At 35.1% G+C, this 25,508-nt stretch overlaps 1 protein-coding gene across 1 annotated transcript in view; it reads left to right on the top strand.

Moving 5' to 3' along the window:
* LOC150094331 (mitogen-activated protein kinase kinase kinase 4-like) overlaps positions 1–25,508 on the top strand; it is a 172,769-nt gene that overhangs the window by 40,374 nt on the left and 106,887 nt on the right. The window contains exons 4-6 of the mRNA XM_090412440.1: positions 1,241–2,560; positions 7,328–7,570; positions 17,943–18,095. Of these exons, the coding sequence (XP_090268566.1) occupies positions 1,241–2,560; positions 7,328–7,570; positions 17,943–18,095 (1,716 nt within the window). The remainder of the gene's footprint in view (positions 1–1,240; positions 2,561–7,327; positions 7,571–17,942; positions 18,096–25,508) is intronic.

The raw sequence follows: 25,508 nt of genomic DNA, 5'->3' as shown, positions 1-25,508 counted from the left end.
GGGGGAATCATTAACGCATGAAGACTTACGCAAACATCAGTGCCATAGTGGGATGTTCCCATATCCTATTGGTGACAGTGCAGAGATACTATCTACTCAGCCATCCAAGCAGCAATTTACATTATATATCATTTTATGAGTTACTAGTTGTTAATGTATTTGTACATTGCTTACAAGAATTAAGCATCTTGCCATTATATTTATCAGTTAACTCTGTATACTAAAATTATAATGTAGTCATTTTGGTTTGAGCGTAAGGGGGCATCAATACACTCACATTATAAAACTCGTCATTGGGTAATGTATGTTACTATTTGCAGTTTCTAGTTTAATTTTTTACATATTAGGATTTGTCAGTAAATGCAGATATTCAGGTTACATATCTGTACTCATAGGTATATGCTAACTATAATAGAATGACTAAATAATAAATTTACATTCAAATGTTGGAAATAATTTTGTGTGTGTATACTGTATTTGTATATTGCAAAACAATGCATGGGACATTGAAAAAATGTTAACAAATACATCATAAAATAATTAATCTTTTCTGCTTCTTCCCTTGAGGATTCATATTAGAAATTTGATAATAAAATCTGTTTTTTCTAATAAATTTAACATTTCATGATTTTTCATACCAAGTTTTAAAGACAAGTAATAAATATATGCTTTGTTTTTAATTATTGTAAAAAACTAGTTTAATTTCTTTTGTAAAAAATAAGTGGAAAGCTTTTGAAAATCATAATCACTGCCTTGAGACTTGATATGATGAAGGGAGACAGAATTTCATTACAACTAAAAGAAATTGAATCTAAATTATTAATTCCATAATCAATTATCCAGAAACAACCTTTAATTGTGTATTTTAAGAGATGTTCCTAAATTTATAGGAAATTGCTTTTTCAAGCTCAGCATTAATAAGACAGTTTACAAGTAATATACTTTCACATATCACTGTTCTTAATGAGATTGTGTTACTCAAAATATTTAATAACCTAAATGTAAGCCAGTTTTATTTACAGATAACAGTATTCCAGTAGTCTTAAATGTTGGTCCAAGGTGAAATTAAGTATATTGTCCCCAAACCTGATAAAGAGAATGTGTGTGCTAATTAATTAGTAAACCATTATATAACTTTGGCATAAAAATATGCAGAATTATCTGTGTAAAAAAACATATTTTAATTTACAATTTCAATTATATTTTGGGGACTATTTACATTATCTTAAAAATTTTTCAGGATAGTTCTGAAGAACAACTTCCACCTAAAGAACGGAAGAATCTCCTTTGGCTTGAGTTGTTAGCATGGCATAATGGATGTTCAGTAAAGGAACAGGAACATTTTATTCAAGAACATCGTAATAGTATTCCACAAATATTGAAAGAAGTTTTAAATTTCTGCATCCAGGATAAAGCTAGAGATATTTATGATGATAAACAGGATACTATGTGTGCTACACATAAAAGCAATCTACATTCACCATCAGATAGCAGTGGAGAAACTATCTGTATTCAAAATTGCAAATGTGTAAAAATTTTAGAAATGGAGGCAAACAAAGCGATGTTACCTGATGAAATTTCTGCAGGCTGTAATGAAGCCCAAATGGAGTCACTTGATTGCTTAACTCTACAAAGAAAATTCAGTGATGAAAAGGAAACAACCAAAACAATTCAGAGCATTGTTGAATCGCTTGAGAAGGCACAAACAGATATGCTAGGTGGTGAACATATAAATGAAGAAAGATATAATTGTGTACCTGCATTACTTACGCAGGAAACTCTTTCAGGTTCTTATTTGTTAGGTAATCCTGAAGACGATTCATGTGAATGCAGTGATACATTAAGTAAGCTTTGTCAAAATTGCATAAACAAAGAAACAGAAGCAATGGAACAAGTATTGTATATATTAAACAAAGTAGATGAAATTGAACACTTCTTTCCATGCACTAATGTTCTAGGTCAGGAATATCCACAATACAATACAGAAGAATTTGAAGCTAGAATAAAAACATTAAATTTATGGATGAATATCACAAGAGATTTGCATCAAAAAATTGACCTTCTGGCAAAACTATTTGGCATCAAAGACAGACTGAAAGAAGCTTGGCCATGTTACAGTCCTAAGGTTCACCAGCAGATTAATAGTGAGGTAAACAATAAAAATGAAGTGCAGGATAAGAAACATATTACAACTAAAATTGTTCATTTTATGAATGTTCCTTCAGAAATGAACAGTCCTAGCAGCAGCAGTTCTGATAGAAGTGATCATAGCAAAAATTCAATTCCTCAGTCACCAGATTTTCAAGGAGGAAGTCCTTTTGAAAATTTGCCTACCTCTTCATGTAAACATAATACCCATTTACTAAAAGAGTTTGATAACTGTCACAGTAGTACCTTCAGGACATCAGTTTATCGACGATATGTGGATAAATCTCTTAGACACAAAGGCCTTAGATACATATATTCTCAGCTGTCTGGGATTCTGAGACCAGTGTTGTATAGAGTTCATGCTGCTCTGAAAAGACCATTATCAGCATCCTGCACAGATATACCTGCAAAGGTTAGTAATGTTTTGTCTAATTCATATTATAAATAATAAATTCTTTAATACCATTATTTTCCAAAAAAAAAAGAGTTAACAGCTGGTCTCTCCCTTTCTTGCCTATGTAGTGCATTCCCATGACCTGCCAGATATGAGAACTAGTAACTAACTAGTTTTCTTTATTTATTTATTGTATGTACTCATGTGGTCTGTAATCAACTTCTGAATAATTGTGGGGGGGGGAGTTTCTTCGCAGAGGAATGGGATAACCCTACTTACCTGCACCAAAGTTTATTATGGAATTGGCATGAAAAAATGAAAATCTAGAAAAAGTTCGTCACCTAACTAGAATCAAACATTCTTGTAGACAAGCTTATATGTTTATGCATTACTAAATCACTTAAGAAATTGACAACGTAGATAAGAATATAAATTAAATTACACTTTAATAAATATTTCCGATATTTTGGCAACGTCACGTTGCCATCTTCAAAAGGAACTTACAAAAAAGGCACTACCACACGGTAACTGAGAATGAAGTGATGAAGCTATTGTTCTCCTAAAAGTCCTGATGGTACCCCCTACTGGGCTAAGTAGGTGTTCTTGACTGAAGGTCTGCTGATATAAGCCTCCCAAATTTGGGGCAGTCTCATGCATCCAAATTTATTGAGGTTTGGAGAGTTTCTTAGGGCTGAGGCTGATTCCATGAATAGTCTTTCGAATTTGTATTTGCAACGGTGTATTACTGTAGTTTTCTTCCACCGTATTCTGTGGCATGTATCCAGAGCATAGTCTGCAAGACCAGAGTGGCTGTACTTGTGAAACCGGATATAGTCCTTGTGTTCCGAAATTCTGATATTCGCTGTTTGGCCAAAATAAAACAGTTTTACAGCTGCAAGGGACCTGGTGTACACCAGGTAGGTCTAGGTGCCAATTTTCTGTATGGTTTGTAACAGGAGGTAAAGTCGTGTTTTTTTTAAGATTTTGGTAATTTTTTCCAAGGTGCCAACAAACACAACAAATTACCCCCCCCCCCCTTCACAACAAGGATTACTCTAAATCCATCACCATTCCCTACATCCGAGGCACCTTGGAAAAAAATTCTATTAGTAATAGAATCAAAGATATAAAATCTTATTCGTGCAGACTTTTCCTATGTATTTCTTGCATAGTTTTATTCTATTCTCTTTATAGATATGAGAGCTCTACTTCATTTAATAAACAATTCAACCCTTTGATGAAACCTGATGAAAGCTTCTCTCTTGGCACGTTGTCATATACATTTTCCAGATCTACAAAACTTAAATACAGATCTTTGTTATATTCCCATGATTTCTCAACTATTTGTCGTAAACTGAAGATCTAATCCTGACAGCCTCTATTTGGCCTGAATCCAGCTTGTTCTTCACCAAGCTTTTCTTCCACAATCCTTCTAAACCGTTTTTCATACTCAGTAGAGAAATACCTCTGTAATTCTCACATTCAGTTTCATTTGCTTTTTTTATATATGAGTACTATGAGAGCTCTACTCCAATCATCCGGAATTTGTCCCTCTGTCCAGTTCTTCTGAACTATGCAGTGCAGCCACTGTAAGACTTTTATACCTCCATACTTGAGCATTTCTAGTCGAATATCATCTACTCCTGTTGCCTTTCCACATTTCAGGCCTTTGATTGCTTTTTCTACTAAGTATGGATATGTATTCCTGACTGTATGCCTGTTGAGTGTTTTTACCACCGTGCTATCACTGCTTGTTTCATTTAGCTATTTTCCGAAGTAATTACTCCATACTTCAAGGATATCTTTTTTTCTCCAGTTTTCATGTCACCTTTATCATCTCTAATTCCTTTTACAGCACTCTTTCCTCCATTTCTGAGCTTCTTCAACAACCTCCACCATGTCAACCACTATGACAGTGTTTAATTTCGTACATTTGTCTCTGTATTCTCTAAGAGCACAAGCTGACTTATTTGACAGGAACTTTTGATATGCTTTCTTCTTTTCCTTTACTGCCTCTTTAACTTCCTGTGTCCACCATGGAATTCTGATTTTTCTATCCTTGCATACAACCTCACCACATACCTCTCTGGCTGAATCAATCGGTGTTTTCTTCAGGGTTTGCCACTGAATCTCCGAGGTTTGGTTCCTGTTCTCAAACTCTTTCATTTTTTTCTTGAATAATGTTTGTGCATTTTAGTCTACAGTTCATATCTGAGAGCTGCTCAACTTTTAGTTGCTTCAAAGCTTTCTTATATGTTCCTTTTTTTTTTTTTTTCCAATATGAAATTCAATTTTATCCTGCTCAAGACTATATAGTGATCACTTCCGATTTCAAATCCTCTGTATACTCTGGTGTCCTGCACCAGAGAGAAAATATCACTATCTACAATAACATAGTCAATGAGACTTTTCTTATTCCTTGCTTCTCCTCTCCATGTGAATTTGTGTACATTTTTATGTTGGAACATTGTTGAAGTCTTTGATATATATTTACTTATGTGAAGTAAGATAGCTTTTTTTTTTCAATTTTATGATTCCTAAAAACAGTCTTCAACGTGTTGTCTCTATTGCAATCCCTTAGAGCTACCTAGATTTACCAAGTGTCCTGAATTGTAATTATTATTATTGAAAACAGAAATCATTGCTGGAGACCCAAACTATCCACACAATCTATCATACTTCTCCTTGATCCCATTAATAGACAAAGTACTCATTAATCAGTTGCCAATTAAAGATCCCATTAATTGGCAACTCATTCACAACTCTCCAACCCTTTAAATAACTTAAATGTTTCTATCATATTCCCTCTTTTCTGCTATCAACCAACTTCTGCAATCTACACACCCTCAATCTATCCTCATTGGGAACATTCCACAGACCACTCATCATTTTTTTTTGCTTGCCTCTGAATCTTCTCCACCACTTCCTTATCCCCCAAGAAACCCAGGAGACTACACCTGAGCACAGTAATCCTGATGTGGATGTATCAAGGCCTTATAAAGTGGAATAACAACTTCCTTATCTCTACTTGTTAGTGTGTTCTTGAATAGCAAAGTAATCTTATGTGCTACTTAAGCAGCCTTAGCGATATATCCTCTAAACTTTAACTCTCTGTCTACCATCACTCCTAAATCTCTAGCTTCATCTATTTCCTGGAGTACATTTCCATTAATGTAGTACACAGCTTGTAATCTATTTATCCCAAACTGCATAACTTTACATTTCTCCACAATAATCTGGCACTCATTATCTTTTGTCCATACTGACAGCCTATTTAAATTGCACTGCAAGCTCTTCACATCACTTTGATATTAACTATTACTCTACCTAATTTTGCATTATCAGCAAACAACTGAATATTTCTGGTAATTGGAACTGAATAATCTGGATTACAGTCAGACTGGTGGAGCTAATAACATTAGGATCTCAGAATGTAAAGGCATGCAAGGCTGATTAGCTGTGTGGATAATATTTTTCCTGTTGTGGCATGAATATTTGTGAGTCTTTGGTGAGAATGATTTTTGCTATGTAGTCTGGAACTACCCACTACCCAGTTATTGGAGTCTGGAAGTACTTGAAAAAGTTCTGTTTACTCTAGACCAAGAGAACAAGATTATCTTACCCTTAGCACTTCCTGCAATAGGTTTTACAACCTTTCATGGGTTGGATTCACATGAAAGAAAAGAACATATAGCTACTCAGCTTGTTGACCATGCTAAGGATACCTATCATAGAACCAGAGAATTCTGCCATATTCCAGATATGCAAGATGGCAGCGTTCTGGTAACAATCCCTCACCAACTTATATGTCTCAATCATATCCCCCCCCCCTCACACACACACACACACACACACACACACACACACACACTATTCTTCTATTCACAAGACTAAGTTGAATTCCCTCAATGTCTCCTTGTATATGACATTCCCATAGACCTGACATTAATTTAGTAAACCTTCTCTGGATCCTCTCCAATACACCTTCATCCTCCTAGGAAAAAAGTCAGACCAAATCTGTCCACAGTAGTCCATATGTAACCTGATCAAAGCCTTATACAAGGAATCATGTTTTTTTGCTTCTGTATGTCAACGTCCTCCTCACTATTGCCATAATACATTGTGATGTTCTTAAAATTTTATCGATGTGACTCCTGAACTTAGTCTCTCAGAGCTCTCATCTCCTCCACCTCCTTCAGAATTTCTCCATTAATTGTATACTCTGCATCTCATCAACCTTGCCTTCCAAATTTCATGACCTTGTACTTTGCAACATTAAACTGAAAACTCATGGTCTCATATCCTCCTGCAAGGCCACAACATCTATTCTAACTTCTCATAGTTCAACCTTGCATCATTGGCAAATAGCAGTACATCTCAAGTTAAGCCTGTCCTAATGTTAAACAATGATGGTCCCAAAACAGATCACTCTGCTAGTAACCTTCCTCTTTTGGGATACTACTCCTCCGTACACAACCTGCTGATAGCTGACATCCAGTCAGCTATCCAACTCACTAGTCTCATATCTAATCTTATCTGGTTCAATTTAGCTTTATTGCATGCATATTATTCTATGTTTGCTCATGAAATTTGCAACTTTAGCAATTCAGATAAGTGTTTTCATTATTCTATAGGATTCATGTGTCAAATTTTGTTCTTCAGAAGCCATTGCTATACTAGTTAACAAGGAATATAAATTATTAGGAAAGAATTGATTAGGTAAGTTTATTCAGAATGAAAAATAAAATATAAATATTCTTATCCATTTTAATTTATTCCTTCTAGGTAGTCATAGATACTTTGCCAGCTAGCGAAACATCTGATACCTTTCCACCTCTGAATAAAGATTGCACTGAAGAATTAGCAACATATGGTGTGTGGTCTGATATCTTTCAGCAAATTGGGCTTCCAACCTTTTATAGGCCATTTCTGTTTCTTTTACGGGTGCCTTTGGATGTTGTGCATGCATGTTTGCAATTACGTCTCTCACAGCAACCTGATGAACCTTCTGCTTTAAGTATTGGTCAGGTATCAAGTTATTTTAAAAACAATAATAATAATAAACCATTGTGATAATTTATTTGCATTCTGTATAAATCTTGTATATTTAAAATTAATATATATATATATATAATTTTTTTTGTTGTTGTTCCTCTTGTTAGCTTTAATATAATAGGTAATGTATAAGGCCCTTAAAAAGCTGCTGGTTTAAAGCAATTTTTAATCATGAGCAAGAAAGGAATTCTTTAACCAGTAGCTCATTAATTTTACTAACCATGTACTTCCACTTGTATATAAAATTTATTATAGGGCCTAGAGTTCATTAGAAATGCCAGGTAATAGTTTTTACTATATATTTTTACCTTCTTTTCTTCAGTTTTCATAATTTTCTTTAACCTCATGAAGGCTATTAGAGATGTGACAATCAAATTCCCATAATGCACATGTAAAAACTATATTTGTTTACCTTTAGACTAGTGGCTATCCAGTTTGAAGTAATCCCTTTGTGCACATAAATGATGCTACCATTGTTCAAAACATTTCTAGAACTTGTCGTCTGAACGCTTATTATCACTGACCATATGACACTGGACATCAGAAAATCTGCATCCTTTCTAGGCATTTTTCAATTTTTGCAGCCAAAAGTTGCAAGGGGCTAAGTCTAGTGAATATGGAAGATGGTGCAATGTTGTGATTGAAATTTTCAGCTAAAAACTCATGAACAGCTATTGCATCTTGTGCAGGAAGCATTGTCATGATGGATCGAATTGCTCAGCCAAACTTTACTTCTCTGTTTCATAACCTTGCTAGTACTTGCAAATAGCAATGTTGGTTCATTGTTTGTGCTTGTTTAGTGTATTCAAAGTGAACGATGTCCTTATGATCAAAAAAAACAAAACAAGCATTGTTTTTGGTCTTGATGAAGATGTTTCCATTGCACGCTTTGGCATTTTGTTTCATGGTCATACTGAAAGCACCAAGTTTCATCACTAGTAATAACTATGATAAACAGAAGAACGATCAGAACAAACATGAAGTGCCACTGCTTTTAATCTTTACTCAAAATTAACAAAACCATATTTGCAGAAACTTCTCATTCTTAAATCATCTGTCTAAATCTTACTCATTGTCTGCTTAGCCATATACTTGGTCTGTTAGACTGAACTAATTGCTACATTCTTTCTGCATTTTCGCGTGTTCAATGAGTTTGTGGTCACCCAGTTTTGCCTCTTATGCCATTCAAATATGCTAGACTTTTTTCACATCATCACCATAAACCACTCTTAACATGTCTAGTTTAACTTATGTTTTTGCTCAACTTAGCACAAAACTTGTGTTTGATGCACTCTTCTAAATACCATTCATTTTTCTGCTGAAAGCAACAAACATGAACAGACAAATTTGATCACAGCTTGTTGACTACTGACTTAATTGTTTTGATACAACTGAAGGCATGTACATCTGCATAGTTTCCCTAACTCACCACATTTGTAATAGTATGAGGAGTTTCCAAAAAGTAAGGCAAGACATTTTGTGAAAGCACTGAGATGAGATCAATGGGGGTGATAGTTAGATGGCTGACTTATGTCTCCTTTTTTGGGTACAGGCTGGATGTGAGCTTGCATCGATGCTGTTGGGTAGATAGAATATGAAAGTTTATATAGACAATACAGGATATGTGTTAATTCTGGAGCACAACTGGAGGAATACCATCTGGACCAAGATCCTTATTAGTAGCAAGATTAGTGAGGATATTTCTGATATTCTTTTGACAATGGAAAAATCTGATACCAGGAGGTTAACTTTTTCCTTGGAAGGTCAGAACTTATGCCCAATATCCTTAACAAAGGACCAGATGGCTCGACTGCCAGAACCAGGGCTTGGATACGGTTTTCAGTGGAGTGGGGAACAAAGGCTCTCATTCCAGTGAGGATTATTTCAGTTACTAGTTCAGTGCAGGTGTTTGATCATGAAAGATAAAGCAGTAATCTGACCATGGAAAAGCAGCATAAAAATTCTGGAGGTCATCTGAAAGAGGAAGGAAATAAAATTTATACACCTGCTGAGAGATAATTACTTAAGGCAGCATGTGATGGAGGGGACTAGGGGTGGGAGAGTATTGGACCTGGTCATAGGATCAGAAGAGCTATCCATAACCAAGGTTTTGGATAGCTCTGATCTATCCAAAACCTTAATTGTGAAGGTAACAATATTGCCTCCAATTGGTGAAAGTGATGACCATGTATTTTGACTTGGGAGATTGTAAAACATGAGAAATATTCTATCAAGAAGAGGTATTTTTGGAACTACTAGGCATGTAAATATTACATGCTTAGGAAGAAACTTAAATCTGTACCATGGTTTAAAACTGCAGGGTAAAGATATTAATAGTGCATTGGATACAACTAAGGATCATCTAGAGGAAGCAGTATTAAATTGTATACCTAGGGTAAGGAGGGTTAATTGGGTAGGAGTTAGATGGATGAGTAATATCATTAAGCTTGAGCTGAAGAAGATAATACTGTGGAGGGTATATAAAGAGAAAGGTGACCAGCATGAAAAGGAAGGCCAAATCAGATTACGAGAAAAATCTAGCTAAGCAGGCCAAAGGAAATCCCAAAGCGTTCTTTCATTATTTGGCAAGTAAGAGGAAGAATGACTATGGAAGCTTAACCTTAATAAGTGATGATGTTGGTCACAAGAAGACATAAGTGGATAAAATAGTTGAATTATGAGTGACCACTTTGCAAGGGTATATTATCTTAGTGAGGTTACTGCTTCAACCTATGTGATAGGCAGTAATGTGGGAATAGAGGTAGGTGAATTGAAGGTTCTTAGGATATTGCAGAATCTCAGCGTAAATACAGATATGGGATTAGATGGAATATCAGCTAGGATTTTGCAAGAATGTGCAAGGGAACTGGCAATGCCTTTGACTAGGCTCTTTAATTTAAGTTTCACCTCTGGTGATGTGGTGACAAAAGTACTAGAAAAATTGATAAAAAAGAGAATTCAAGAATGGTTAGATAAAAATATGATATTGTATGAGAGGGTCAACATGGCTTTGTGAAGGGTTGGTCATTCTTTAGTAATTTACTAACTTTTTATAATAGAGTAACAGCTGAGTTGGATAAAGGAAATGTCTACACGATGATTCTGCTGAATTTTGCGGTCATTTGACAGAATACCACATGGAACTATGTTAAACAAATTAGAATAAATCGAATGGATATGACAATGGTTAAGTGGAAAAGAGGGTGGCTGTTGGACAGATATCAAAAAGTGGTATCTAGAGGGGCAGAATTAAGGCATAAACAGATGACTAGTGGTGTGCTGCAAGGTTCAGTGTTGGGACCATTGCTGTTTAATTTGTACATAAATGACCTAGGAAATAACCTGAAAGGAAATATTCAATTGTTTGTGGTGATGCGAAATTATAGAGTAATAGTTAATCAAGGTGATGTGGAGAGCTTGCAGGATGATTTAAATAGGCTGTCAGTATGGGAAAAAGTTAATGGGTGTCAGTTTAATGTGGAGAAATGTCAAGTAATGCATTTTGGGATTAATAGATTATAAGCCATGTATCACATTGATGGTACTGTACTTAAGGAAATAGATGAAGCTAGAGATTTGGGGGGGTGGCAGGACATATTGCTAAGGTTGCAAAGAAGTTGTTATTCTTCTTTATAAGGCTTTGATATGCCCACATCTGGATTACTGTGCTGAAGTCTGATCCCCTGGGTTTCTTGGAGATGAGGAAGCAGTGGAGAGAATTCAGAGCAAGTGACCAAGATGGTGAGTGGCCTGTTGAATGTTCCCTATGAGGATAGATTAAAGGTGTGTGGATTGCAGAAGTTGGTTGATAGGAGAAAAACAGAAGATATGACAGAAACATTTAAGTTGCTTAAAGGGTTTTATAGGATAGATGCAGGGGAAATGTTTCAGAACCAGAACAAGGGGTCATCCCTGGAAGTTGAATAAAAGTGTGGTTAGTAGAGGTGTGGGGACTAGATTTTTTGCTTGGAGAGTTGTGAAAGAGTGGAATGGGTTTCCAGAGTCAGTTTTGAGTGCTTTGTCTATTAATCAATTGAAGGAGGAGAGGCTTGATAGATTGTGTGGGTAGACTGGGTCTCCTGCTATGAGGCTTCGAACTCCATGGAGGTGCCTGTATAATAATAATATATTTCATTTTGCAGCTAAAGGTGAGTTCCATAGAAGTGGCAGAGTTTCCCCTCCTGAATACTCGGCAGAAAATGCAAGTTTTTCCTCTTGCAAAAATTGAGAGAGAGAGAAAGAAATTGACCAGAAAGTACTCATTTTACAGCAGATAATGCAAATAAACTTTATTTCCATTATAGCATTGTTTTATGAGGGCAAGTTACTTGGTCATGACAGGCCATTGAGCCTAACATGCAAAGGGAGGATTAGGGGAGGTTTTTAATGGATTTCTTTTGTATCTTGAGTTTACCTTTATTCTATAAAAATCCATTCATTTATGCACAGAATATAGGATATGATTAGGGCTCAATGAATATGCTCACCTCTACCAAGTAGATTTTGCTAGTGTGAGTAGTTACAGATGGGACAAAATAAAATTTTTTGTAAATAAAAAATAAATTTTTAAACAATCTTTTTTTTTTTTTTTTTTTTCAACTTTTAAGGAAACACAGAGTATATGTAACAAGGGCCATTGTAATGTAACAAATATTTTCCAAAAAATCAGTGATGTTTTTACAGTTCTGATTCTTTTTATTTAATGACTTCTCCTTCATGGCACATTTTTTGTCCACCTTAGACTATAAGGGAAGTGTTTTTGCTGATCCCAAAGCTATTGCAGATACTTTGGGAGAAACTTTTGCGAAAATCTCAGCAACAGCTTCATATTCTCCGGAATTTTTAATACTGAAAGAGCAGCAAGAGAAACAGAGGCTTAATTTTTCTACCAACGTTCTTCAGCCATTTGTCAAGGAGGAATTAAAAAGAGCTCTCCTACAATCTCACCCTAGTGCAGTAGGACCTGATGACATCCATTATGAAATGATAAAACATCTACCATCATCTTCTATGGATCTTCTTCTCTTATTATACAATAGAATACTTGCAGAAGAAGAGTTTCCAAATTCTTGGCATAAGTCAATTGTCATTGCTATCCCAAAACCAGGAAAAGATCCAACACAAGCAAATAATTCTCGACCCATTGCTCTGACCAGCTGTCTTTGTAAGATACTAGAGAAAATGGTTAAGGCCAGACTTCTCTGGTATTTAGAAAGCAACAGTCTTCTTTCCAATACACAATGTGGTTTCTGTAGACATCGATCAACTTTAGACCATTTAGTTCGGTTAGAAACTTGTATAAGAGATGCATTTCTGAAGCAAGAACATCTCGTCTCGGTTTTTTTTTGACATGGAAAAAGCTTATGACAGAACCTGGAGATATGGCATATTAAAAGACCTCTATAACCTAGGTCTCAAAGGACACCTCCCTATATTTATTAAAAACTTTCTGTCCAGACGAACTTTCCACGTCAGAGTGGGAAATATGCTATCTCGACCATATCTTCAAGAACAAGGTGTTCCCCAAGGCTGTCTTAAGTGTAACCCTTTTTGCTATTAAAATCAACTCGATCATTGAACAGCTTCCTCCCACTGTAGACAATGCTCTATATGTTGATGACTTTACAATATACTGTCACTCACGTAACATGAGGGTAATTGAAAGACAACTTCAGCAAGCAATTGATCATGTCTCTCTGTGGGTTTAGGTTTTCAACAGAAAAAAGTGTCTGTGTACACTTCTGTCGAAAACGCACTCATCACCCAGATCCTGAACTAAGAATGGGACCTACTGTTATTCCAGTAACTACAGAAACCAAGTTCTTGGGAACTCGTTTTTGACAGAAAACTCACATTTCTAGCACACATTCATCAACTAAGAGAAAAGTGCAAAAGAACTTTGAACCTCCTTCGCACTCTATCCTCTTCTGAGTGGGGTGCTGATCGAGCTTCATTGCTCCATCTTTATCGTGCACTTATACATTCAAAGCTGGATTATGGGTCCCAAGCCTATGGTTTGGCAAGACAGAGTAGACTACGATGGTTGGATTCCATCGATCATCAGAGTATACGGATGGTTACTGGTGCCTTTCGTATCTCGCCCATTCCAAGTCTCTATGTAGAAGCAAATGAACCTGCTCTATCACTTCGACGGAAACAGTTGTCTCTTAATTACGCTCGAAAAATAAAATCTCTCTCAGATCACCCTACATGGAATAGTATCTTCTCTCTGCATTGGGAAGCTCAATATCACACACATCAAACTGCTATACATCCTTTTGGTATGTGTATTAAAGAAACTGTGTAAGCTGTTAGTATAAATGTTGACAACATTAGCTACACTAAACATAACAGCATTCCTCCATGGCAGGTTTCACACCATCCTACAACCTCTCACTTTGTCAACTACAGAAATCTTATACCCATCATCCATTTACCTGCAATTGTTTAATGCACACAGAGCAGCACACGGTGATTTCTTACCCATCTATACTGATGATTCAAGAACTAACACCTCTGTTGGCTGTGCTTCCTGACATTATTATCTCAAATCAGATCCCACCAGACTGCAGTAATTATACAGCAGAGTTACATGCCATTCAGCTTGCTTGTGCTTATAAAAGAAAACTGTTACCAAAAGTGTATAATTTATATAGATCATTGAGCTCTTTACAGGCTATCTCCTCTCCTATATATAATCCTCATCCAGTACTTTATGAAGTGCTACACCTGCTTCACAAAATGAAAATCCTTATTTTCGATGTTTCTTCGAAACATCAAAACAGAACTGGATTCCCAGATGAACTGGGAATCTAGTTCTGCTAAATCAGCCCATACCTTCTCCACTTACTATTTGACAGTTCCATATACAGACTACTGACAACTTATAAGATCAAAGCTAATTGCTCAGTGGGAGTTAACATGGCAAGAAACATCAACAAACAAATTATATAACATTAAACCTGAAATTAAACACTGGCATTCTAGTCAACGTACAAAGAGAAGGGAGGAGGTTGTCCTTGCTAGGCTCCGCATAGGTCACAGTCACCTTACACATTCTCATTTACTGAGAGCTGATGACCCTCCCATATGTGAAAAATGCAACACACATCTCACTCTTCATCATATTCTGGTAGATTGTCAAAAATTTGCACAAGAGAGGAATGAAATTTTTACCTATCTAACCAAGCCATGTACACTCAGTGAAATGCTAGCAGACTCAGACAAATTGCATGATGTTTTTAATTTTTTAGAAAGAATTAATTTGTACAAACACATACTACCATAAATTTGTTTATATGTAAATACTTTTTTTTTTTGCTTAACTTTTATACATATATATTAGTCATTAGGTTAAATCTGACTAATTATGTATTACCATGGGCCTTGATCTTGTATATTTGTATCACCCTGCTGTAATTTTGTTAATATGCAAATACTGTAATGCTAAACTTAAATTTTATGCATCAATGCTGTATAATAATTCCTTTCTGACTCTTTAAGAGTATTAGTATAATAATGTTTGTTGTAATCTTACTAGATGTAGACACTGCTTTCCTTGACTTGTTTTGTATATACATATGTTAATCTATAGTTATCTATGTATGTATTGCTGAAACCTCTGCAGAAATTTTGTTTATATGTAAATACTGCATCACTTAACATACATTTTGTGTATGCATCTTATTTACTACTTTATTTTTCGAATAATCATGTAGCGCTGTAGGACATCTTACCTATTTGTGTACTTTCTAGTAATTCTGTTTATATGTATTCTAAATTCTGTTTCTACTGCATTGCTAAATTTAATTTTCATCCATCATATTGTATAATAATCCCTTTTTGCCTATTTTTGTACTGCTATAAAGGCATCTATTATAATTTTACATATATGTAGATACTGCATTCCTTGGTTTAGTGTTTCATATATTATGTATTAACTTATAATGTTAACTATTTTTGCACAACTGTAATAACCTCTGACCTTGTGTGTTGCTGTGCCCTCTGCAGCAGTTCTGTTTACCTAGAGATGCTGCTTTGTGAAACTAGATTCTGGTACAGACATATTGTTTACAATTCTGTAAATGCTAATGTTGTAACCTTTAATTTGGCACAGTATGACATTTGTAGTTTTTGTGCCAAATAAATTATAAACCAACCAACCAGTCCTTCATGGAATATTACTCACTCAAAGGAAATGTTCTCCAAACAGGGATAAAGCACAACTAAACATTTTATAGAACTCCTATTAACTTATTAGGACATATGCTATGTGATCAAAAATATCCACTTCATAATAGTGGATATGGCTATATACATCACAACCATTGCCCATAGAGGTATAAAAAGCATATGGTCTTGCAGTCTTCATAGGCTAACAGTAAAATAAGCTGTACTGAAGAACCTCAGTGACTTTTGACATGGCACTATCATAGAATACCACTTTACAACAATTCATTTTTGGAAATTTTAGCCCTGCTACAGCTGCCTTGATCAACTATAAATAATGTTATCATGAAGAGAAAATTATTATGAAGTGGGGACTGCTGAGCGCTGAATCATGTGGTGTGAAGAAATTGCCTTTTCTTGGTCGAAATGCTCATTACCAATTTCTGAAATACCCTTGAAAGCATTGCAAGCACAACTATTCATCAGGAGCTGAACAACATGAGTTTTCATAGCTACATATATGAAGAACAGCTATACCACCATTGGACTCTGGAGCAATGGAAATGCCTCCTCTTCCGTGATGAATCATGTTTATTCATCTGACAATCTTGATAGATGGGTCTGGTTTTAGCAAATGCTAGGAGAATGCTGCTACCTGCCTGAATTTGTATAATCTATTGGAGAAGGCATCATGGTTTCAGCTGTGCCTTGTGGTTCTGATGATGGGGACTGTTAACACTGCAGCCTCTAATGACATTCTAGATAATTCTGTGCTTCCAACTTTATGGCAACAGTTCTGGAGGTCATTTTTTGTATAAACATGATAATGCCCCATCCACAAAGTGAGGTCTGTGCAGCAATGGTTTTCAGCTTGGTGTTGAGCTTGAGTGACCTGCAGAATTCCTTATCTTAATCCCATCAAATACTTGGAATGGATTGAAATGCCAATTGTGGCCCAGGTTGAATTGCCTGGCATCAATGACCAACCTTGCTAATGTTCTTTTGGAAGAATGGAAAGTAATTACTGCAGCAATATACGAAAATCTAGCGGAAAGCATTTCCAGAAGATTGAAGGCTGTTATACTAGCAAAGAGTGGACCAACTACATGTTAATGCCTTTCATATTAGTTATATTTGGCAAGTATTTTTGATCAGTGTGACATTCAAAAAAAATTGGGAGGGGGGGGGTCTTGTTTGTATACTTTTTTTTTTCCCCAAGGCAGGCTCTGGATATGAGTGATAAAAATTTCCTCCATACGAGGTTATTGACTCCAAAAACTGGTGTTAAAGCACTGTGTAAATGCTACATAAATCACAGATAATACTGTGAACAGTCTCTGGAAGTTTTTTCACTTAGCTATGCAACCAATTATATATTTGGTTTAATCCTTTATCCAAGTGTAAGCAAACAAAGTTTGTGCCTGAACTATTTTCAGGACTGGGGCAACTCGTGGTAAAGGTGGAATAAGTTCAGATCACTTGCCTTAATATCTTCCATATTGCTTGCACTTGGATAAAGGATTAAACCAAATCTATAATTGGTAGCATAGCCAAGTGAAAAAACTTCCATCAACTATCTCTAATCCAGAGAATTTTAATAATAAGGTATTGACACCTTTTGGCAACTGGTATATGGTGATATGACTTCTGCATTACTTCCAACTTGCAGGTATTCGATGTCCGAATGATCTGACCATACCCTTGGAGGGTAATAAATGGCAATGCTGTAGCCAATGAAGTTCTAACTGAGGCTCGGCTATTGCTGTTACCCTCCTGCCATGATCAGAGCTTTAATAGCTCAATAACACCCTATCCCTACACTGTCCTCTACAGATAATGGGGAAGATCAAAAGCATTCTTGCTTCGCCCCTTTAAGCCAGTCCTTATAAGGACTTGCAGGTATGAGCTTCATTATAATGAAGCCCATACCTGCATTTCTTAAGATATAGTATAAATTGAAATAGTTAGTTTAACATAAAAAGAAACATCGTTTTATAATTATAATTTTACCCAACTTGAGGGTTTATGTTAATCACTGATAAGATGAGGTGGGCGGGGGGAAACTTCCCTTTAGAATTTGAAATAATGTTATGTTGATATTATTGAAACGTTGGCAAATTCATATTTGATTATTTTTCTGAAACTAATTGTGAAATTTTTTTAAATTATTTTACAGCTTATCAAAGAGTGCAAAGAAGTACTAAGAGCTGGAATTCAAATAAGGCAACAGTATTTCAATTTGGCCCAAGCAGTTTTGGGTGAAGGTGGAAGTGATGTTATTGAGGCTGAGTTGGACACGTTTGATGAGGATCTAAAAATGATGCTTGAGGTAAAAATACCACACAAGTATTTAAAGTAATCAATAAACAGATTTTTATATATTTGTTATTTTTTTATATACGCATATCTATGGGCATTCTACAAGAATATCTAGAATTGTATAGAATGTTATGAGCAATGTAAATAGCATGCATGCATGCACTGGGTGCAGAAATGGTACGCTATAGGATATGAAATCTGTGGGATAATAAAAATTGAAAGAAAATTATCGTCATCATTTCCTTGCATGTTAGGCTCAATGATTTGTTACCAAGTTGACAGGCATCATAGAAACTTGATTTCGTGTTGTGATCATAATCATATCCTCCAGTGGTGTACAGGGTAATTATGATTGGTTTAAATACCGTCTTAATACAGCTAATTTAGTCTTTTGACTAATTTCTTTCTTATTCTATACAAATTTATTTAGCTGACTTCCTACCATACCAGTTTTACTCCTTCTGTTGTCTGTTTCCATATTTAATTTACTATCTTCACTAACAATTGTGCCTAAATAGCCAAAAGGATACAGTTAATGTTTTCAATGTTTCTGCCTATTTTCATTGTCTTTGTCCTTTTATTATTGATTTTCATACCAATTCATATTACAACAGTTATTCAATTTAGTCAAGAAATTTTGCCGACTTGTACTGGATTTATTCAGAAGTATAACATCATCTGCATAAAGTAAAGAGCTAAGATTAACATCACTAATTTTGAAATAATTTTTAATTTAATTTATCATGATCAAGAGTAAAAAAGCATGCAAACTTATGTAAAACTCATGCAAACATTATGAGATGATAAAACATTTTCCATCATCTTCTGTGGATCTCCTTCTCTTGCTATACTATAGAATACTTACAGAGGAAGAGTTTCAGAAAAAGAACCAACACAAGTAAACAATTATCAACCTGTTGCTATGACCAGCTGTCTTTGTGGAATGGAGAAAATGGTAAATTCCAGACTCTTCTGATATTTAGAAAGCAAGGATCTCTCCAACACACAATGTGGCTTTTGTAGATGTCAGTAAATATTGGATCATTTGATCTGTTTACAGATGTGTAAAAAATGCATTCCTGAAAAACACCGACATCTAGTTCATTGTTCTTTGCCATGGAAAAAGCTTATTATGCATCCTGGAAATGGGGCATATTAAAAGATCTCTGTAATTGAAATTTCAGGAGCATGTTTTGGGTTTAACGAAAACTCTAGTTGAATCCTCCAAGTGAGAGGGGAAGTATATTATCCCATCCAATTTGCCAAGAGGAGGATGCTCCTTAAGACTGTCTCAAGCATGACTCTCTTTGCTCCCATAGTAGACAATGATTTGTATATTGACTTCTTGATATAAGTTGAAGTCGCTTTCTCTGTTGAAAAGCGACTTCAACAGAAAAAAGTGTGTGTTTACACTTTGGTCAAAAAGTATCATAATGCTCTTTCCAGTTGCAGCAAAAACCAAGTCTTAGGGCTAGTTTTTGACAGAAAGCTTACTCCTTTCACACATTACTTAGAGAAAAGTGCAAAAGAGTAATGAATATCCTTTACAGAATGTGGTGTAGAACAATTGCCTTCATTGTGGACCTGTTCGATCAGCACTTGATTACAGCTCCCTAATTTAAAGTATCAGCTATATGCATAACTACTGGTGCTTTTTTGCACATCACCCATTCAAGGTCTTTGTTAAGACAAATGACATAGACATCTGTTGCTTTGACAGAAACAATTGTCTCTTAACTATGCCTTTAAAATAAATGAAATCCCACTTGGACTCTTTATTTTTTGAGGGGGGGGGAAGCTCTGTATTACACATCACACCACTGTTTGCCCGTTTGATATCATGAAAGAGATGATACATGCTATCGCATGAATGTCAACAACATTACTTGCACTGAAGATAACAGCATCCCTCCATGTCAGGTTTGCACTCCATCCTGCAACCTTCTGTGTCAATTAAGGAAGTCTCATACCCCACTACCTGCAGTTCTTGAATCTGCAAAGAGCAATACGTTCTAATTTCAGAATGCCCTGCTCTTTGCAGAGCAGCATTCTTTTAGCTTATGTACATAAAACTGTTACCAAAAATGTATGACTGATACAAATTCATTGAGGTCTTTACTGGCCATATCCCTGTGTATGATCTACATCCAGTGCTGTGTGATGTTCTGTGACTGTTCTACAAAATGATGATCCTTAATTTTTATGTTTATTATGATCTATTTCCAGCCACATTGGAATTAAGGAAAGTGAGATTGCAGCTGTTAGATCTGCCCATACTTTTTCTGTGTACTGTTTCAGTTCCATATACAGACTATTTATGAGATCAGAGCCAATTAACCAACAGCAGGAAGCACTGATAAACAAATTGCATGTTCCTATTTTCCACATAGAAATGGAAGATAGAAAGGGGTTCTTACTATGCTCCATATAGTTCAGTCATCTTACACATTCTTATTTACTGTGAGCTGATGACCCACCTATGTGTGAACAATGCATCTCACTATGTGTTGAAAGTTTTACCACTTGGTTATACTATAAATTAAAGATGCCAAGAAATTATGTTCTTGGTTTAATCCTTTTATCCAAGTGTAAGCAAACAAAGCTTGTGCATGAAGTAACTTCACAACTAGGCAACTTGTATATAGAGACTTGATGACTTCATATCACCTGCCTTAGTATCCCATAATGCAAAGCACATATCCTTACAGACATGTATAATGCTGTTCATTATAGGAAGGGTCACTACCTAGATTGGTTTTGACCTTTATTGAGGTCTCATCTGTGGGAGTCAGACCTGGAAGTGATACCAAGGTTGAAGTAATGCAGAAGTCATATTTCCATATACAAGTAGCTAAAAAGTTTCACACCTTATTACTAAAATACTCTAGATTAGAGATATATGTTGAAAGTTTTTCCACTTGGTTATATTATAAATTAAAGATGCCAAAAAGTGTAAGCAAACAAAGTTTGCACGTGAAATAACTTTATGACTGGGCAACTTGTATATAGAGGCTAATGACTTCACATCACTTGCCTTAGTATTCCATAATGCAAAGCACATATCTCTCATGTTATGGTGGAAACCAGTACTTCACTCAAAGGAAATAAATTGTTTACTAATCTGGCCAAGTCTCACTCCAGCAGATCTTAGACTTGGAAAAACTGCATGAAGTTTTCAACTTTTTAAAAATAATTTATACAATTGCATTTGATATAAATTCTATTTATGTGTGGATAATGGATTTCTTCATTTTTTTTTAATTGCTTTTTGTGCATATGTTATTTACTAATGTGTATGTTTATTACTAGTTATTATCTTGAGTGCTTCTGTAACCTTGGGTTTGATGCAGTGTGTCCTTCATCAATAAACCTTGAACCAACGAACCTTTGACGTACACTTTTAGACAAATGGCTATAACCCCCTCCCACCCCACCCCATCCCCAAAAAAATAGATAAAATGCTAAATGTCCCCAATACCCTCCCCACATACCCAATACTTGGAATATCCTATGAGCAGCATACCTTTTAGCTTGTGTACATAAAACAGTTACCAAAAATATATGACTTATACAGATTCATTGAGGTCTTTACAGGTCATCTCCCTGTGTATAATCCACAGCCAGTGCTTAATAAATATAAGCTTTACCACATTCAGATCATGTATCAAACTAGAAACCTTTATCTCAATAGGTAGTATATGAGGTAACACATACTTGTGAACTGAGTTACTGTGAATAGAAAGTCAGGAATGGCAGACCAATTCTTTAGACATTCCTTCACACAGGATTAGATAGAAAAAAAAATGAAAGTGTTATATGATATCATAACAAACTGGATAAATTATTTTTAGAATTAGCAGTAGCTGTGAAACTTCCCTGAACATTGAATATCATTGTCATCAATTTCCTGAGATGTATCCTCAATGGGGTGTTCAGACTACTCTGACAGCACTACATGATTAAGTTTATTATTATTAATTACCTATCCACAATTTTTCTCCAAATTAGTCTAACAATATTGGAGTGCTGACAAGTATTCAATCAGAAGTGCCTTAGAAGCATGAAATGCTTCTAAGGCACTTCTGATTGAATCAGTCCACCTAGACTTTGGTCTTCCTGCCATCTTAGCATCAAACACCTGTTTTGCTAAAATTTCTTCTTCCATTCTGTTTAAGTGATGGGAGAGGAAAGATTAGCTTTGCTTACACGTTATTGAACACTGACATTGTCAAGCTCCTTTCTAATATCTTCATTTTCAATATCATTCTGTCATTGATGCCTTCTGTTCACTACCCTAATTTTTCTCAGAATCTTCATATCTGCTGTCTCTAATCTTTGATTGAGTGCTTTATTTCTAACCTCACTCTCAGATCCATAACTCAAAACTGGTTTGATCACTTGTATACTGCTAGTTTGGTGTTTTGGTTAATTTCTCTCTTATTCCATATAAATTTATTCAACTGGCTCCTCAGAATACCAGTTTTGCTTATTCTGTTTTTTGTTTCCAAATTTAATTTGCCATCTTCACTAAACACCATGCCTAAATAGCTAAAATATTTTACTTATTCTGTAGGCTCTCCATTCAGAATGCAGTTGATGTTTGTCTGTTTTCATAGTTTTGGTCTTTTTATTACTGATTTTCATGCCAAATTTGTTACAGCTGTGAATCAAGAAAATCCTGGAGATTTGCACTAGATGTGTTAATGAGTACAATATCATTTGCATTCGGCAAAGAACTAAGTTTGACTTCTCCAATTCTGTTATCAAGCCTAATGCCACTTGCTTTTATAATATAATCCATATAGATGAATGAATAAGAGTGGAGATAATGTGCATCTTGTGTTACCCTTGATTTTACATCAGACCATCTTCCTGTATTTCCTTCTTTTCTAACTGCTATTCAAAACGCAACATTTATATGGTGTAAATGGGGCATTATATCAATCAATACTTGGTCTTTATTTGAGTTGTAAGTCAGCAATTAGAATTGAAGAAAGTACAGGAAGATGGTATGATGTTAATTCTGGTGTCAGACAAGGATGTACATTATCTTCTCTGTTATTCATTACCTATATGGATCATATTATGAAGGAAAGTGGTATTAAACCTCATATTAATCTCAGCTCTTTACTTTATGCAGATGATGTTATATTATAAATAAACCTGACTAAAGTGAATAACTGCTATAATAAACTTGATATGAAAATCAGTAATAACAAGACAAAGACAGTGAAAATAGGCAAAAACGTTGAAAATATCAAATTCATTGCAAACGGAGAACCTATAGAACAAGTAAAATATTTCAGCTACTTAGGCACAATTTTTAGTGAAGACAAATTAAATATGGAAATAGACAACAGAATCAATAAAGCCAGTATGGTAGGAAGTCAACTGAATAAATTTATATGGAATAAAAGAGAAATTAGTCAAAACACTAAATTAGCTGTATACAAGACAGTGTTCAAACCAATTTTAACTTATGGATCTGAGAGCTGGATTAGAAATAAAACACTTTGACTAGACCATAGATATGAGAGTCCTGAGAAAGATTAGGGGCATGAACAGATGGCATGAATGGCAATATCATTGTATCAGGTAACATGTCCAGAATTTTATGATGATGATAAAAAGCTTTTCTCTGGGCATCTTATCATATGCAACTTTTCCAAATCTACAAAACTTAAGAGCCTCAAGTATGATGATATCAATTTGCCAGGAATCTGCAAGACAGACATTTTTTGATTAATTCAATGATTGTAAACTTCTCTTTACCAGAGAACAGATGGACCATATTTTAGTCTTTTGTGTTGTCTGTTACAGTTTCAAACCATTCCCACTGTTCAGTACCTGATGCTGTTTATATACTGTGACTGTTTGCAAACTGTTGATACTCTGAAGATGCTAGGAATAAAACCAATGAAATATTAGCAGCTAAATAAAATCTTATTTTCTTCTTTGTATTTTGTGTTGTTAATTAAACTTCAGAATTGAAATAGTGATGTTAGCATATTTCAAAGGGAATCAGACAGACATGAGAAAGGTAATTTAGGTTTACCTATTATTCGTGTTAACTTGTTAATAGGATATTTGTTTCTTTCTTTCAGGTGATTGGCCTACACAGTCTTCTAAGTATTCTTGTCTGTAAATTGTGTGTGTTCTACTGGCCAGTTTGCCTGTTCTGAGTGACAAAAAACCAGAGTTTCTGGGAGAAAAAATCCTCTATCACCTTTAATCAAAAGAGACTAGATAAAGTTGATCACGTTATGGATTGGGAATCCCACCAAAGGGCTTTGTCTATACTGACTGAGCTATGGAGGCTCTATTAATAGGAAATAAAATTGTTAATTGCAAAGAGCACTACTCCACGAGGTGATTTTTGTTACAAAAATCTTCTCGTGGATGATAAGCAATTTGTAATGAAACAGAATACACCAAAAGAAATGTATTTTTTTTTTTTTTAAATCATACATACTATTTACTAGTTAAGTAATTCTTTAGCCCACATAAATTAAAACCTTGCCAGAAAATTGGCAAAATCACTCTTCCACCATAAAAAAGTGTCTTAATTTCAAAACTAGTTTTAAAAATATCTCGTCTTAAAAAAAAAAAAATTCATATATATATATGACAGAATGATCATTAACTCGGTTAACATACATAGTTTTATAAAAAATTGAATGACTAGAACCGAGATTTGAGTAAAAAGGTTTTAATATAAAAACACTACTAGATTTGGCCTGTAACAGCCTTCTTTAGGTGACATTATGAAAGAAAGAAAAAACACTAAACATTGAAGGTTAAAAGACTATGAACAACATAGACGGTCTCTATAATTAGCATGAAAACGTTGTATTGTATTTGAAGCTGTTCTTTCGTTTGTTGCATTGTTGGGAGAGTGCGTGCTTGCAGCCTCACGTGAACGCCAGTACATGATTACAGCTGAATGACTATCTGGGAGGTTGTAGCTCAAATTGTTATTTAGATGAACAGGATTGAAGATGATTTCTCTAGATTCCATAATTTTTCTCTCTATTTCGTCACTGCAACGCAAGATGTTAATAGATTTTTCCCAGCAGACTTTGTGACTTAGGTTTTTATCATTAGGATTAGCCAAGAAAAGGATATGACTTGATAATGCACTTGCTTGCTGTCTCTTGTAAGTAATATCCCTCATGTGTTCTTCCATAGGCAATTCGACAGATTTGTCTGTCTGCCCAAAATAAGGAATATCACAATCTCACAATATTTTATATACACCAGAGTATTTGAGTTGATGATGACAAGATTTTGGGTGGCTAATTAAGAAACGGATCTTTGGAAGTGGAGTGAACAATGTTCTGATATTGTATTTTCTTAGAACTTTTGCTAATTTATGTGAAACAGTACTTATGTAAGGAATAGATATATTGCCTTTGAATCTATT

The sequence above is a fragment of the Typopeltis vanoorti genome, chromosome 22 (assembly GCF_054136105.1).
Source record: "Typopeltis vanoorti isolate ZY-2024b chromosome 22, IOZ_Tvanoo_1.0, whole genome shotgun sequence".
In the NCBI taxonomy this organism is placed as follows: domain Eukaryota; kingdom Metazoa; phylum Arthropoda; class Arachnida; order Uropygi; family Thelyphonidae; genus Typopeltis; species Typopeltis vanoorti.
This window is presented reverse-complemented; position numbering and strand designations above follow the sequence as displayed.